General features: G+C 40.6%; 2 protein-coding genes across 3 annotated transcripts in view; both read right to left on the bottom strand.

Moving 5' to 3' along the window:
* BLOC1S6 (biogenesis of lysosomal organelles complex 1 subunit 6) overlaps window positions 1-11,302 on the bottom strand; it is a 57,072-nt gene extending 45,770 nt beyond the window's left edge. The window contains exons 1-2 of one of the 2 annotated variants that reach the window (XR_014148614.1): window positions 11,096-11,302; window positions 5,942-6,083 (exon numbers count right to left, since the gene is read on the bottom strand). Coding sequence is in view for 1 of the 2 variants with exons in the window: in XM_006727436.3 (XP_006727499.1) it covers window positions 5,942-6,083; window positions 11,096-11,177 (224 nt within the window). In the remaining variant the exon portion in view is untranslated. The remainder of the gene's footprint in view (window positions 1-5,941; window positions 6,084-11,095) is intronic. The other variant, XM_006727436.3, reaches the window with a different exon arrangement.
* A 2,196-nt stretch (window positions 11,303-13,498) lies between these two features.
* Window positions 13,499-17,574, bottom strand: part of LOC102749990 (uncharacterized) — a 106,904-nt gene continuing 102,828 nt past the window's right edge. Inside the window, exon 4 of the mRNA XM_081831041.1 lies at window positions 13,499-14,411. Within this exon, the coding sequence (XP_081687167.1) occupies window positions 14,368-14,411 (44 nt within the window). The 3' untranslated portion in view covers window positions 13,499-14,367. The remainder of the gene's footprint in view (window positions 14,412-17,574) is intronic.

Genomic DNA, 17,574 nt, shown 5'->3' with positions numbered 1-17,574 from the left:
TCAGAAGAGAATATTTTCAACAATTCTGTCCACAAAATTGATTACTTAGATAGAATCGACTAATTCCTTGAAAGACACAAACTTCCAAAACTCATACAAGGAGACACAGATAATCTATGTAGGCCTATATTTGTTAAAGGAATTCAATCAGTAAGTAATAACCTTCCAGAAATGAAAATACCAGGACCAGATGCCTTCACACGTAATTTCTACCAAACATTTAAGGAAGGAATTATAACACTTCTCCACAATAGCGTCCAGAAAACAGAAGCAGAGGGAGCGCCTCCTAACTCATTCTGTGAAGTTAACATTATACTAAAACCCAAACTAGATAAAGATATTACAATAAAGGAAAACTATAGACCAATATCTTTCATGAACAGAAATGCAAAAAAATCCTCCACAAAATATTAACAAAACAAATCCAACAATATAGAAAAAGAATTATACACCACAACCAAATGACATTTATTCCAAGTACGCAAAGCTGGTTCAACATTTGAAAATCAATCAGTGAAATCCAAGACATCAATAGAGTAAAGAAAAATCATTTGGTCCTATTACGTGATGCAGAAAAGGTATTTGATAAAGTCCAACACCATTCGTGATTAAAAACTCTCAAACTAGAAAGAGAGAGGAATTTCCTCAACTTGATAAAAAAACATTAAAAAAAAAAAGCCTATAGCTAACATCACACTTGTGAGAAACTAGATGCTTTCCCCTTATGATAAGGAGTAAAAAAGATTGTCTGCTTTTATTATTCCTATTCAACATCATACGGCAAGTTCCAGCTAATGTAATGAGACAAGAAAAAGAAATAAAAGGTATACAGATTGGAAAGGGAGAAATAAAACAAATAAAACTGTCTTTGTTCACAGATGACATGACTGCCTATGTGGAAAATCCCCCCACAAAGTATATGAGTTTCAGCATACCAAGTTAATGTATCAAAGTCAGGAGTGAATAATTAGAAAAATCAATACCACTTACAATAACCCCCTTCATATAACTACTTTGATATAAATCTAACAAAATATACACAGGCATTATATGCAAAAACTATAAAACTCTAATGAAAGAAATAAAAAAAAAATCTAAGTAATGGATATTCCAACCAAATGGAATAAAAAACTCAATACTGTTAAGATATCAATTCCTCCCAACCTGATCTAAGGATTCTATGCAATCTCAATTTAAGTCCCACCAAGTTATTTTGTAGATATCAACAAACTGATTCTAAAATTCACACAGAAAGGCAAAGACAGAATAGCCAACACACAATGAAGAACAAAGTTGGAACACTTAACACTACCCAGTTTCAAGATTCACTATAAAACTACAGAAGTCAAAACAGCATGATTAATGGTGAAAGAACACATTGATCAATGGAACAGTACAGAAAGCTCTTAAATAGACCCACACAAATATAGTCAACGGTTCTTTGACAAAATAACAAAGGCAATGCAGTGGAGAAAGGATAATCAAAGGTGAGAGAACAACTGGACAGTGATGTACAAAGAAATTAACCTAAACACAGACCTTATAATTTCACAAGAATTAACTCAAAATGGACCACAGATCTAAATATAAAATGTAAAACTCTAAAAAGTCTAGAAGGAAACACAGGAGGAAATCTAGGTGACCTTGGTTTAGAGATGAATCTTTACATGAAATATCATAAGCACGATCCATGAAAAGAAAATGTTGGTAAGTCAGACTTTTAAAATTAAAAACTTCGAAAATAAATAAATTAATTAAATTAAATTAAAAACTTCTGCTCCGGTACCTGGGTAGCACAGCTGGCTAAGTGTCTACCTTCAGCTCAGGTCATGATCCCAGGGTCCTGGGGTCGAGCCCCACCCAACATCAGGCTCCCTGCTCAGCCCGGAGCCTGCTTCTCCCTCTGCCCCTCCCTGCCCACTCATGCACGCGTGCACTCTCTCTCTCTCTCTGTCGGAAATCAATAAATAAAATCTTTTTAAAAGATAAATAAATAACTTCTGCTCAAAAACAAAAAAAAATAAAACAAAAAAAAACTTTGGCTCCGTAAAAGACACTATCACAAGTGTCTTTTTATACTTAGAGAGTAAAGCCCCAATACAATTTTGGGGGATATATATGCATATAACGCCTGTGTATATTTTGTTAGATTTATATCAAAGTAGTTATATGAAGGGGGTTATTGTAAGTGGTATTGATTTTTCTAATTATTGTAGATTTATATCAAAGTAGTTATATGAAGGGGGTTATTGTAAGCGGTATTGATTTTTCTAATTATTCACTCCTGACTTTTATACATTAACCTGGTATGCTGAAACTCATATACTTTGTGGATTTTGGGGGATTTTCCACATAGGCAGTCATGTCATCTGTGAACAAAGACAGTTTTATTTGTTTTATTTCTCCCTTTCCAACCTGTACAAGACGCTTGTAATTTCCCAAATGACAGGAGTATCTTCATTACTCACAAACCCCTCTTGGAGCATGCCAGAGTTTATGCTAATGAGGTGATGCAGGATGGACATGCGAGAAAGATCAATCATGTGGTTACAGAGTTGGGGCTTTGAACTTTTGTGGTATCAGTCCACGTGATACCATTACTGCTATCAGTCTTCTCTCCACAGAAAGGAGGTGGGGGGAGGGTGCTGGAGAGTGAGTTCAATTACATGGCCAATGATCCAATCAATTATACTTAGAGAGTAAAGCCCCAATACAAACTTTAAACACTGAAGCTCAGCAGAGATTCCTGGTTGGTAAACACATCAATGTGCCAGGAGGGTAACGTGCCCTAATTTCACTAGGACATGATCCCAGGGTCCTGGGATAGAGCCCCGCGGCTTCCTGCTCAGTGGGGAGTCTGCTTCTCCCTCTCCCTCTGCCTGTAGCTCCCCCTGCTTGTGCTCTCTCTGTCAAATAAATAAATAAAATCTTTAAAAAATAATAATAATAATGTCAATAGAAGGCATAGCAGCTCTGTGATGGAGATACTCCCAAACCCTGCCCCTATGTGTCCCTTCATTTGGCTGGTCCTGATGTGCATTCTTTATAATAAAACGGTAATTACAAGCGTGTTTTCAGGGCGCCTGGGTGGCTCAGTCTGTTAAGCACCTGCCTTTGGCTCAGGTCCCAGATCGAGCCCTGCGTGAGGCTCCCTGCAGTGGGGAGTTTGCTTCTCCCTCTCCCTCTGCTCCTTCCCCTACTCATGCTCTCTCTCTCTCTCTCTCAAATAAATAAATAAAACCTTAAAAAAAAAAAAAAGTAGTGTTTTCATGATCCATAAGTCTAGACACTAGAAAAAGATTCCACAGAATACTTAGCTACAATATCAGGCAGAAATGACTGGCTTTCCTTTCCCTTTAAGTTCTGTATAATCTGTGGCACATATACTGGGAGTGACTGGGAAGCCCTGACGCAGTAACTGGGGAATGATCCTCTGAGAAAAAAACTATTTCCCTGGAAGGTCCAAGCATGAATTATCTCAAAGGGAACCCCACTAAGGCTACTTACAAGTACCTTGCCAGAGACTTTTAGGACCTAGATCCCAAACCTCTTTTTTCTTTCTTTCCAATGTTCTTAAAATGATGAACACATGTACAAGAATATTCATAACCTTTCTTATATATAAAGTCAAGTTTTGTTCTTGGTCTTCCCTACCCGTTGTTAGCTACGAAGTAAACTTGATTTGTGTCTACCACTACCTTCTCCTTCACCTCTGTAGGCCTATTTCTTTTTTTTTTTTTAAGATTTTATTTATTCATTTGAGACACAGAGATAGAGAGAGAGAGAGAGAAAGCATGAGCAGGGAGAGAGGCAGAGGGAGAAGCAGGCTCCCCGCTAAGCCAGGAGCCCGATGTGGGGTTCGATCCCAGGACCCTGGGATCGTGACCTGAGCCGAAGGCAGACGCTTAACCATCTGAGCCACCCAGGCGCCCTGTAGGCCTATTTCTATAATGTAAAGTGGCTTAATGAAAATTAAACTGTTTGATAACACAGCCAGGACTGGATCCCAGGTGCCTCTCAGTGCAGTACTCTTTCCCCTAAATCTTTACCAGCGGTGGGATTTGTGGAGAGAGGGATGAAAGAGGCAGCTACTAGAAAACATCTTTTTCCTTTCACTGAAGTTTGCTTATCTTTCCTTAACACTACAGAGGTATAATAACTGCTTATTCATCATATTTAATTATTAATTCTACCACTAACCACTGGCTGTGTAATCCTTTTCAATTTACTTAAACTTTCTGGACCTCAGTTTCCTCAACTATAAACAGGAATAATATTAACACTTCATAAAGTGTCGGGATTGAGATACAGTATATAAAGTGCTGGGCAAGTAGTCTATATAGTAATAGTAATAAATAGCAGCTGAGTTTACTATCATCATCGTCATCATCGTCACCATCGTCATTTAGGTGCCTTGGAAGATAAGTGGGATTATTTAAAACACTAAATTTTAGCCAATGTCATCAATTAAACTCTGCAATTAAACTGTGCTTCCCAGCTCCTGGGGAATGATCCTCTGAGAAAAAAACTATTTCCCTATCCAGATATGTTTTGCTTGCAGTTTCTTACCTTCCTTCAGTCTAACATACTTCATCCAAACTCCCCTATGAAATTTTTATGACTTCTTGCCACGAGAATTGACTGGCTTTAAAATACAAGGAATACCACACACTAGGGAAAAAAAAATGTCATTGGAACTAGCAGAAAATTGCTAGTTGCAGGATTGCTGGCAACTCCCTAACTCCAGGAGTGTACCACAGAGTAGAACACAGTACCACTTTCATACTCATTTACGGCCTTCAAATCCAAGGATTATAACATTCCTTACGAATATGTACAAAATGGACACAGTTGTTGATTGTTACTCCCCTTTTGCCCTAATACGGGCTTTTTTGTTTTTTAAGATTTTAATTATTTATTTGTCAGAGAGAGAGAGCACAAGCGCACAAACAGTGGGAGCGGCAGGCAGAGGAAGAGGGAGAAGCAGGCTCCCCACGGAGCAGGGAGCCCGATTCGGGGCTCGATCCCAGGATCCCGGGATCATGACCTGAGCTGAAGGCAGATGCTTAACCGACTGAGCCACCCGGGCGCCCCGAATACAGGCTTTTCAGGTAAGTTTTCAAAGGGTAGGTCTTAGAGCAGCAACAGCTCATAGCCGGTTCATAGCTGACAAGCACGAAAAGCAATGATAGGCCAGCGTGGGCAACTAAGCGAGGTCCTACCCAAAAGGAAGTAGAAGTTCAGTCTGCTTTTCTGGGTGGGAGCTGATAAACTTAGTATATATTTTGCATACTGATCCTACTTCATGAAATCCCGTTCTTCTCTTGGTGTATCCTCCAATCCTTTAGTTAGATAGACTTATCTACTAGAAATGAAATGGGTCCTCTCAAAAAAAGATAAAAGATTTTTGGCAACTCATGTGAACCAGCGACTGAAAATGAATGTGGCTCTTATGGAGGCAATTTTGCAACACTACTCAGAAACGGGTGTGTGCCCATCCTGCAACACTCCCAGTAGGCAATATTTTCATAAAATAATGGCAAAACACCAAAACTAATCAAATAGTCCAGATCAGATCAATAGTCCAGGTGGTGCAGCTGGTTGGGCACAGATCAGATTTAGGGGTACCTCTTATAAAAGACCAAACACTCTAGGAGTACTTTTTACATTTAAAGTTTTATTCACTTAAGTAATCTCTGTGCCCAATGTGGGGCTTGAACTCAGGATCCCAAGATCCAGAGTCACATGCTCCTGCTTCTGGGACTGAGCCAGCTGGGCGCCTCTCACTTTTTACATTTAGATTACTAAGTACTCCCTCACTCCCAACTGCTACCACTAAAGACAGAAATACTCAACTGTATTAAATGTTACAAAATGTTATGCCTTAATACAGTTTATATACAAGGGGAAAGGAGTGCATGGAAGGTTTTTGTTAGCTCACGTGAGTTCCTGAAGAGCTTGTTTTGATCTCTGCAGATCCGGCAGGTAGTGAGAAAGCAATCCTTCTGCGAGCTGCTCCACAGCTTTGTCCTCTACAGTCAAGTCCTCTAGTAACCCTTCATCTGGAGAAGCGTCCCTTAAACCTGTCCCCAAGAAAAAATCAAATGTAGGAGTCGTGTAAATGGACATGGGATAAGAGAGTAGTGGGGAAGGCGGGGGCTGGCTCTGGGGTTCAGAGTACACACACAGGACACTACGGGCAGCCTTCCTTTGCTTTTTTTTAGCTTTACCTTCCGAGCATCCTCTAAAAAACAAGATACGGGCACTCAAAAAATGTTTTTAAGCTACTGGTATAAGGAAAAGTCTGGATTAAAAGAACATTAACACATGCAAAACATATTCTGTATGTTTACGTATTTTCCAGGGCAGAGGATTTGCAGTTTTCAATGGATTATTAAGAGTCCGAGGCCTAAAAATGGGTAACAGTCACTGAATGAAAGCAATAAATTCTTCTTTTCATAAGCATGCAGAAATGCAATGCCTAAAAAAATTTTTTTTCAATTGAATGTAATTCAATTGATGTGGGTCAACATTTACTTTGTAAATAGCTTGATATATTATTTCCATGTAAAAGGAAGGTTGTTTTATCATTTGTTAGAAGGAGAAAGATTTCCAAAGGATTTCTCTTGAGACTCAGCACCTTAATTTACCATAGAAAATAGTGTATAATAATTGCATGTAAATCTCGACGTGATGCCAGGAACTATGCTTCATACTTCTCCTTTGAATAACAGTGTAAGCACTGTCAGCCATTCAAAAACATCTAAAATAAATACCCATCAATCACTACTCCTACCAAGAAAAGTACAAAACAATTTCTAAACAGGGTTCGATGAATGGTTTGTAAGATTTTAGAATCATTGGTTTAGAATGAGAAAAAAAAGTGACATGGTCATATTACTAAAATTGTACTCTAAAAGCATTTTTATATATTAAACTCTGAAACATCTCCATTTAATCATAATCTGGTAATAATCAGTGACATCAAATTAGATCATTATATAAAATATATTTATTATGGCACACTACAGCTCATTTCCAAATACAGTTTTTACCACAGATGTAAATTTTGGCAAGATTGAGAAAAACAACATGTCGTCATACCCAAAGTAAGTTTTCATAGATTAAAAAAAAAAATAGTATGATTTTTATTTTGATTCTGAGAAATATATGAACAAACTTTGGAATTCTCTAAGTAGCAAGTCAATATTCAAACAGGTAAGAACTAACTAGAAACTGAAGCAGTCCACAAATGAAATAAAAATCTAACGGGAAAGGGGTACCTGGGTGGTGCAGCTGGTTGGGCACTGGGCTCAGGTCATGGTCTCAGGGTCTTGCGATCAAGCCCCGAGTTGGGCTCTGGTCAGCGCGGAGTCACTTGGGATTCTCTCTCCCCCTCTCCCTCTGCCCTTCCCCACCGTGTGCATGCACTCTCTCTCTCAAATAAATAAATAAATCTTTAAAAAATACATGTAATGGGAAAAAGTGGAGTTTTACAGATATTGCCACTGATGTGCCATCAGATGGGAAGTGAATAAAGTGTATCTGAAAATTAATGCCATTGCTTAAGGCTTAATTATAGTAACAGGGCAAACAGCAACTCTCTTTAAGGATATACAGAAAACAAGTATTACAGATAAACAACAGAAACACCCAAATAAGGATATGTCAACTTTAAGGAATCACAACTAATACACTTCCCCTACATTATTTAAACATTTTAACTCACAGACCTCCCCTACTCTACCCCAATCTTCTGGTTAATTATGGAAGAGTCCAACTTACATTTCTAAATACATCAAGTTACTAAATTCAAGGTACTTTACTGTGGGAGATTAAAGAAAAAGAAAAAGAAAGGGTCCTTACCCTCCTCATACAAGAAATATTAGCTACACACTTGTATTAATACTAGTACTAGTTACTAGTTTCCAAGGTTACAAGAATAAACTAAGCAAGTCCCCTTCTCTGAAAGGGCTCGATACAGGGGAATCATAATATATGAGAAGTGCCATTAGAGAAAAAGAAACTGTTATGGGAATTCAGAGGAGAGAAAGATCATGTTTATCAGGGAAGTCTGGGAACAACTTCTAAAGGAAGTGTGGGAACTGGAGCTTAAGCTTGCAGAATGGATAGAAATTTCTTTTTAAGTATTACTCATTGTAAAAACTTGAAATGCAAAAGAGGGAAGTATAAGCTGAAAAGTAAAAATACTCTTTCTTGGGGCACCTAGTCTGGCTCATTTGGTACAGCATGCAACTCTTGATCTTGGGGTTATGATTTTGAGCCCCACATTGGGTGTACAGATTACTTAAAAAACAAAATCTTAGGGGCACCTGGGTGGCTCAGTCAGTTGGGCATCTGCCTTTGGCTCAGGTCACGAACCTGGGATCGAGCCCCGCATCAGGCTCTCTGCTCAGTGGAAAGCCTGCTTCTCTTTCTCCCTCTCCCTCTGCCTGCCACTCCCCCTGCTTGTGCGCTCTCTCTGTGTCAAATAAAGAAATAAAATCTAAAATAAATAAATAAATCTTAAAAAAAAAATACTCTTTCTCACTCCCTTACTCCACTCTGTAGTTTCACACAGAGCCTTCAAAAAAATTGTCTCTGTATACCCATGCATAAACCCTGTTTTTAGGGGCACCTGGGTGGCTCAGCTGGTTGGGCAACTGCCTTTGGCTCCAGTCATGATCCCAGGGTCCTGGGATCCAGCCCCATGTCGGGCTCCATGCTCAGGGGGGAGCCCGCTTCTCCCTCTCCCTCTGTGGCTCCCCCTGCCTGTGCTCTCCTGCTCTCTCTCTGACAAATAAATACATAAAATCTTTAAAAAAAAAAACTATTTTAATCGTAAATGAAATATTATGCATATTGTTCTCTTAAATATACATCTTAGGTATCTTTCCATATGCATATATATGCATCTACTACATTTTTTTTTTAAAGATTTTTTTTTTTAATTTATTTATTAGAGAGAGAGTGAGAGAGAGAGCGCAAGAGGGGGTAGGGTTAGAGGGAGAAGCAGACTCCCCGCCGAGCAGGGAGCCCGATGTGGGACTCGAGCCCGGGACTCCGGGATCATGACCTGAGCCGAAGGCAGTCGCCCAACCAACTGAGCCACCCAGGCGCCCACATCTACTACATTTCTAACAGAAGCAAATTCTACCATATTTTGTTTACCAGTTCTCTGTTATGGACTGAATGTTTGTGTCCCCCACCACAAAATTCTTTTGTTTAAGCCCTAACTTCCAACACAAAGGTATTTGGAGGTGAAGCCTTTGGAAAGTAATTAGGTTTAGATGAGGTCATGAAGGTGGGGCCCCATGATGGGGTTATTATTCTTAAAAGATAAAGAGAATCCAGAACTCTCTCCCTCCACTATGTGAGGACACAATGAGAAGGCAGCTGTCTGCAACATCAGAAGAGGGATCTTACCAGGAACCTGATAGGCCAGCACATAGATCCTGGACTTTGTAGAACTCCACAACTTCAAGGAATAAAAGTCTGTTGTTTAAGCCACCCAGCCTATGGTACTTTGTTGTAGCTGCCCATGTAGACTAAGATACCTAAGGATAGGTATTCAAGTTATTTTCACTTTTTGCTATTTCAAACAATGTTGCCATGAGTTTCCTTGCTTGTCTTTGCATATCCATGTCAATGTTTCTGTAGGATAAATTCTTAGAATGATGGGACAAAGGGTTTATGCATTTCTTAAACAGACATTGCAAAACTGCCTTCCTAAGATAGGGCACCAATTTATACTCCTACCAACAATCTTTGAAGGCCACTATTTCCAAATGGGTAAGAATTCTAAAGGAGTGGAAGGAATTCCATATGGTTTAAAAAAAAAAAGGCAGCAGAAGAAAGGTGGGAATATGGTATTGCTCTGGAAAGAGAAGGTAGTTTGGAGTGTCTAGAACATAGGACATATGCAATAGTGAGCTTATAAAACCATGGGGCCAGACCATGAGGATCCCTGAGTGTCAAGTTAAGGGGTTTGGCTGTTTGGTTAGTAAATAGTAAGGAGCCATTTTAAGGTTTCCAAGCAAGAAAATGACATGACTGGAGCTTCACCTTGGAGCAGTGATATGACAACAGTGGATGCAGTGGAAGAATAAGAGACTGGAGGTGGATAGCCTTACAACTGGCCTTGAAGGTGAAACTACAGAGAAGAGACGGAAATTGCATAGTAGAATCCCCTAGACTAAAAAGAGGTAGGAGGCAAGTGAAAGGAAAGTCAAGAGTAACGTCAAAGTTTGAACTGAGAGGGACTTGGCACCATTAACAGAATGAGACATCTACTTTTATTTATGCACAGGCTGTATGCGAGGTTAGAGCAAAACAACCATGTCAAAGTACCCAGCAAGCAGATGGAGAGGCAAGAGGAGAGGGACCCAAGCTGCACATACATACAAGGAAGTCCTATTAATAGAAGCAGCTTATGAAAGTGTAAAGAGGGGGCGATCACTGAGGAAAAGCATGACCAAGAAAGGGCAGAAAGCACTATTTTTAAGTAGCCTCTATATTCCTAGAACCGGAGGTAAAAGAAACACATCTAAAGCCCTGCAGCCTTCCTCATTTGGGGTTCCTCATCTGAACAGAAACTGTTTTGACTATTTTCTCAATTCTCCCAAGGACGGTACATAAATAGTACCATTCAGGATGCCTGGCAAGTCAATTTATTACATTCAACGGATGCCTTAGGGTATTAGGGCTTAAATCTCTCCTGGACCTCAGGTTGAGAAAGCTGCTGGAGAAATGTCAACAAGCAAGACAGCATTTTATGAGTGAGTGGTCATAATACTTGGGTACATCAATTCTCTGAATGACAAACCGATCATCTTTCTGACAAATTCATCCTTGACCATTAACGTGTAACAGCCAACAGTGTGCTGGAGTCAACACACAAACGCAGAATGACCTCACCATCAACCGCCCCCCAGACTTCGTTTCCCACTCATGCAGCTCGGCCCCGGGGCCGACGCGATGCCCCACTTCCGCGCTGGAGCCAGAGCCTCGGAGACTAGTAGCTCTCTCCCGCCCAGCAGCCCCGGAGACCCACCCACTCGGGTCCCGGCCGCCCGCCCCGCCCCATTGCACGTACCCGGCGTCGGCTCCCCTGCCCCCCGGCCGTGGGGTGGCCCTGGCAGGACCCCGTCCGGGGACGTCGGCCCAGGAACACTCATGTCCTTCCCGCTGGGAACAGGGAAGGGGCAGTTAGTGCAGACGGTCAGATGCAGTTAAGAGCGGACCCAACGCGTCCAGCGCCCAGCCGGACAGAAGCGGGGGTCGCACCCGGAAATGACGGAAGCGGAAGACTGTGTGACCGCGGGTCCGCCCCCCTTTTCTTGCCTCCACCTTCACCTGCCGGACAACTACCCGCCGCGATCCTGGAACTCCGCGCTGACGTCGTAGTCGGGTGGAGGGCGCGGCGTCAGTAGAGTCTGCTGTGCCGGGGTCGTGTTTTTGCGACCGGTTGTCGGGGTGTGGGTGGAGAAGAGCGCGCTCCCTAGTGGGTCGCGAATGTGGGAAGAGGTTTAGTGTTGAACGTGATGGTGCAGTCGGGCTCTGTTCACCGGAGCCAGGCACAGCTTTTCAGTTTCTTGTCCGTGTTAAGGAAACACCTTAAGAACAAGGACTGCGTGGTTTTCATGCGATTTGGACCATTTCTCAAAAATAAGTGTTTAGCTCTTTGAGCTTCAGCTTTGCTAATTGGGGATTTGCCAGGATTCCGGTCTCCCTTTGTTGATCGTAGGTGAATGATTTTAAGGCCTGGGTTGCAGTATCAGCTGGACGAATTAAGCCAAATTACCGGAAACTGCCCATGCAGAGATCCTGCGGGATGATGTCATGATTTTAATGAAAAACTCAGAAATGGCCAGAGGCAGCCTCAGGCCACATAAAAAGATCAGCTATTCCCTCCCTGCCTTAGACCCTCTCACCTTGAGTGTAATAATGGCTTTCTGATGTTACACCCCAAAATTGCCCGTTTAGTGTTTTATGGGGCAGCCAAAATTGTTTTCAAAAAAATGTGGATTTATGGCGAGCCTCAGAAACATGCACCTGCTCCCCATTGCCCTTCTCAGTGCATTCACCTCTTTTGGCCTCCTTTCCTCTCAAGATTGGCTCCTTACTACCTGTGGTAAGCAGAATAATGCCCCCCACCAAAGATGTCCACGATCTTAATCCCCAGAACCTGTGACTATGTTAAATTTCACCCAAAAAGAGTAGTTAAGGTTGCTAATCATTTGACTCTAAAACAGATTATTCTGGATTACTAAGTGGACCAAATGCAATCACAAGGGCCTTCAAAATGAAGAGGGAGGCAGAGGGAGATGTGACCATGAAGAATGATTAAAAACACTTTGAAAATAGAGAACAAGAACAACCGGCCACGTTTGTGGTAACCTCTAGAAGCTGGAAAAGACAAGGAAGTGGATTCACCCCTAGAGCCTCTAGAATGGAACTCAGCTCTGCTGACACCTTACTTTTATCCCAGTGAGACCTGTGTTAGACTTCTGACCTACAGAACTATAAAAAATAAATTTCTGTTGTTTTAAATTTGTGGTAATTTGTTACCATGGCAATAAAGTAATGTACTACCCTTCAAGCATCCTTTGTTCCTTCCCAACATCCAACTAAAACTATGCCTTTTGATGTCTTCAGTGTTCTTGCTCATGCTTCAGCCTGGAATAGTCTATTCAAAGTCCTACTCATCTTTCAAGGCTTGGTCTAAATAATACCTTTAAAATAATTCACAATCCCACCTCCCCTTTCAATGTTCAGAAATTACAGTAATAACCTTTTCTCAACTACAAAGCATCCTGCTATTTAGCACTTAATCCATTCTTAATATGAGTTATTTCCTTTGCCTTCCTTTATTAGATTTTAAACTCCAAACAGAAAGTCTCATTCAAAGAGAACCATAATGGGTTTTCAATAAATGTGTGCTGAATGAATGAAGTATTGATTCTCCAGAGCCAAATTCCGAATACCTATAATCTCCAAAGTCTAAATCACGCAAGATGGCAATAAGCTGCCTGGACACCCTAGTTGATTATTATTATTATACAACAAGATATTAAGGTCCTTTAGAAGAGACCCATGTCCTATGGGTTGTCTGTAACCTCTTTTATCTCTTGGCACAGTATTAAGCATATTACCTGGATTTTAAAAGACTGGTTGTTTTAATTTAATAGGATGAAATTAAACTGTCACAGCCTGCCTATTTTTATCATCTTGTCCTCTCTTCTATTTTGGTTTCAGGAAAGATTCATGTTAGAAATTTTGATGAATGTGGGCGCCTGGGTGGCTCAGTTGGTTAAGCGACTGCCTTCGGCTCAGGTCATGATCCTGGAGTCCCGGGATCGGGTCCCGCATTGGGCTCCCTGCTCGGCAGGGAGTCTGCTTCTCCCTCTGACCCTCCTCCCTCTCATGCTCTCTGTCTCTCATTCTCTCTGTCTCAAATAAATAAAATCTTTAAAAAAAAAAAAAGAAATTTTGATGAATGTTCTTTTTCAACATTTTACTTTAATGTAACAAAAAATGCATCAGCTAAAGAGACAAGAAGTACTTTCTGCCAGACCCATCTTGCTTTTTTCTCTTTCTCCTTTTCCTTCTTTCCCCTGCAGATTTTAGCTCAATACATCAAGTACTTGTTGAAGATCCACTGTGTTCCACCCTCCATTATGCAGGTACTGTGCACCTAACACTGCGTGTGACAGCTCAAAACACAAGGTTGGAATCTGATGCCAAAGAAACACAGTTTGTTGAGTCATACATGTCTTTCAAAATACCTTTCATTTCCCCAATGGTAGGGGCCTTCTTCTCTTTCTCTGTCTGGTTCCCAGGTTTTATTCAAGAACTCATACAAAATATTCAATATACAAATAAATGAGTTTTAATCCTCATCTCCCTCCTTTTCTTTCTCCTGGTTAACGTGGAAGTAACGCAATTCATAACTCTCTCTGCTGTTAGCAGCTACGTATAACCAATCACCTAGATTATTCTTCAAATATTTTTTGGTGAGATATTTCAAATACCTTTTGGAAAAAGGCACCTCAGAAGTTACAGGAATCTTGCCCTTGCTCCTTTCAATGCTTACAACCCCTTCACCAAGATTCCAAGCTTTTCCATTCACTTCGATTCTTTTTTTTTTTTTTTAAAGTCCAAGCCTGTTTATTTGGTCACCTTGATTCTCTCTTGAAGAAACTGCTCAAAATTGGCAGCATCCATGATTCCATCTTCTAGAGGGTGAGTGCAGTCAAGGGTAAACTTCAGAACTTGCTTCTTTTTTTGCCCCCCCTTCATGAAAAGCTTTTTCAGGGGCACCATGGCAGCAGTGGAGACAGAAAGGAGGCCATTCTCTTTTATGTATCAATCCATTCCAAATGCCTCTGTTGCTAAGATTGGACGAGACACTGTAGGGTATAAAAAAGAGAGGTAGAAATTCCGGTTCCTGTCCACCAAGAATTTATATTCTACCATTTATATGTAGTAGGATTGGAGAACATGACAAAAAGTGCTAAATTATGTGGAACAGACCTAGAGGATTGTAAAGAGTGTAATGACGTCATATTAGTTTCCTACTGCTGCTATAACAATTTACCACAAACTTGGTAGCTTAAAACAACACAGATTCATCATCTGATAGTTCTGGAGGTCAGAAGTCCAAAATCAGCCTCAGTGGGCTAAAATCAAGGTGTTGGCAGGGCTGGTTACTCTGGAGGCTCTGAAGAAGAATCTGCTTCCTTGTCTTTTCCAGCTTCTAGAGACTGCCTGCATTCCTTGACTCCTGGCCCCATGTCCCATTGCCTTTTCTCCCTCTACTACCATTGTAGCATCACCTCTTCTCCCACTCTGATCCTCTGGCCTCCCTCTTAGAAGGACCCTTAGGATGACATTGAGCCCCTCTGCATAACCCGAGATAACTTCTCCATCTCAAGATCCTTAATTTAACCACATCTGCAAGGTACTTTTTGCCACGTAAGATAACATTCACAGATTCTGGGGAATTGAAAGTGGACACCTTTGGGGGCGGGAGCCATTATTCGGCCAACCACAAATGCACAGTCGTATAGTGCACAATTGGGAAGTAACTGGAGAAATTTTTAAAATTTAAAAGAGGAAATGAACTTAAGCCAAACCTTGAAGGTCAGGTCAAATATAATATGCAGAGAAAAAATAGTAAAGCCTTCCAACAGGAAAAAAACACCACAAGTGGCAAAACAATACTTCAGACTCAAGGACATCAAGATGCTATTTTTTGGGAAAACAAAACTAACACAGATTCAACAGTTAATAGAAGAACTTAACAGGAAAAAGGTGTTGTATAGTCTTTTAGACCAAAATAGCTTAGGAAGACAAAAGATAACACAAAGTGTAATCATATAGCTCTGAAGAAGTTAGTCTAAAGAATGTCCAGAAAGAGTTAAATACTGTATATATTCATAGCAAAAGGAAAACAAGCCCATTGGTCCTTGAAATCCAAAAGAGAAGGAGCAAATATAATGTAATAAATCCATCAAAACCATTTATTCACCTCAATTTTGTGTTTTCCTTAAATTTTCCTATATCCGGGTGCCTGGGTGGCTCAGTTGGTTAGGCGACTGCCTTCAGCTCAGGTCATGATCCCAGGGTCCTGGGATCGAGTCCCGCATCGGGCTCCCTGCTCTGCAGGGAGCCTGCTTCTCCCTCTCCCACTCCCCCTGCTTGTGTTCCCTCTCTCGCTGTGTCTCTCTCTGTCAAGTAAATAAAATCTTTAAAAAAAAAATTTTCCTATATCCTTTATTTTTGCTAACTGAAAATGAGTAGGTAGATAGGGGATTCAAATAAAGAAAAAAATGTTAATACATGAAGATTTTCTATTCCTATATTTAGAATGTGCTAAGATTGATAAATCTACTCCCGGTTTGACCTACTTCTCTCACAGGATTTTCTTCATCTTCCCCTTTATTTTTCTCCAGTCTTTTCCAAAAACAAAAGAAAAATGGAGGAGAGGGATAAAAAGATTTGAGTGAGGGGTCCCTGGGTGGCTCAGTTGGTTAAATGTATTGCCTTTTCTGTCCTCGGCTCAGGTCATGATCCCAGGGTCCTGAGCCCCATAATGGGCTTCCTGCTCAATGGGAAGTCTGCTGCTCCCTCCCCTCTGCACCTCCCCCATGCTCTCTCCATCTCTCTCTCTCGCAAATAAATAAATAAAATCTTTAAAAAAAAAAAAAAAAGGAAGATTTGAGTGAAAAAGATGTAGGAACCCAGGGCCTGCAGAGAAAAGGGATGATAAAGGGAAAGATAAACAGGAAAAAGACATTATAGCCCATGACCTTATGCTTCTAGTGGATTAAAGTGTTGCAAATTTGAACACACTCACACAAGGTATGTGCTCACAAAATAATAAAAAAGGAAAGAAGGAGGGGTGCCTGGTGGGTTCAGTTGGTAGAGCATGTGATTCTTGATCTCAGGGTTGTGAGTTTGAACCCCACAGTAGGTGTAGAGATTACTTTGAAATAAAATCTTTAAAAAAAAACAAAAGAAAGGAAAGAAGGTGAAGATAGGAAATCAGAGAAGCTGGGGTACTGAGGAAAAATAGTTTACCATCTTAGCTATGGTTAACCAATCTAAAAGTGTTGCTCAAGCAATTTTAACCACTTTTCTCTTATATATTTACACGAGAAATATTCTTTTACATTCACAAAGTGCTAAAATATTTCCACTCAATGCAACTCTGCGGCACTTTCCATCATTCTGCAAAAATTAATAAAGGAAAACCTCACTAAAGTAGTCAGGAGGCTAGAAGGGAGGAACAGTACTACTCAATTACAGGAAGAATTGTCAATTACAGACCCCAACAGAAGAATCTTCAGCAAGAAGAATCATCAATTACATGCCCCAACAGAGAAAAATGTATATTGCATCTCCAAAAGAAATCAACTACCTGGGTGTTATACGCAAACAATGAATCATGGAACACTACATCAAAAACTAATGATGTAATGTATGGTGATTAACATAACATAGTAAAATAAAAGAAAAGAAAAGAAAAGAAAAAGAAATCAACTACCACTGCAATTCAGCCAATGGGAAACTCATCACACTGAACTTTTGCTTTCCTCCAAAGGACTTTTATGCAAAACAATTCCTTCCAATTCCCTCCTCCTTCCTCATAAAGTAACATTCTTCTTTGTTGGATTTGCCTGTGGTTTTTGCTGTAGTGTGTATGCCTCCATTTGCAATTCTTTGTTATTCCTGCATAAACCCATTTTTGCTGGTAAAATAACTGACAGGTTTTCTTTTTAAGGTTAACAATTCCTTCCTTGCACTATGCAAAAAAAAAAACAAAACCATATTTTTACATGGATTATTTCCCCAACACATTCTCTTAACCTTGCCACAAAAGCAATGGCTTTTGAAATGTTTTATTTTTTTAATTTTTTTAAGACTTTATTTATTTATTTGACAGAGAGAGACACAGCAAGAGAGGGAACACAAGCAGGGGGAGTGGGAGAGGGAGAAGCAGGCTTCCCGCTGAGCAGGGAGCCCGATGTGGGCCTCGATCCCAGGACCCTGGGACCATGACCTGAGCTG

The sequence above is a fragment of the Leptonychotes weddellii genome, chromosome 9 (genome assembly GCF_054177405.1).
Source record: "Leptonychotes weddellii isolate Sample4059 chromosome 9, ASM5417740v2, whole genome shotgun sequence".
Classification (NCBI taxonomy): domain Eukaryota; kingdom Metazoa; phylum Chordata; class Mammalia; order Carnivora; family Phocidae; genus Leptonychotes; species Leptonychotes weddellii.
The sequence above is the reverse complement of the archived record's forward strand: the minus strand, read 5'-3'. Positions and strand labels throughout refer to the sequence as shown.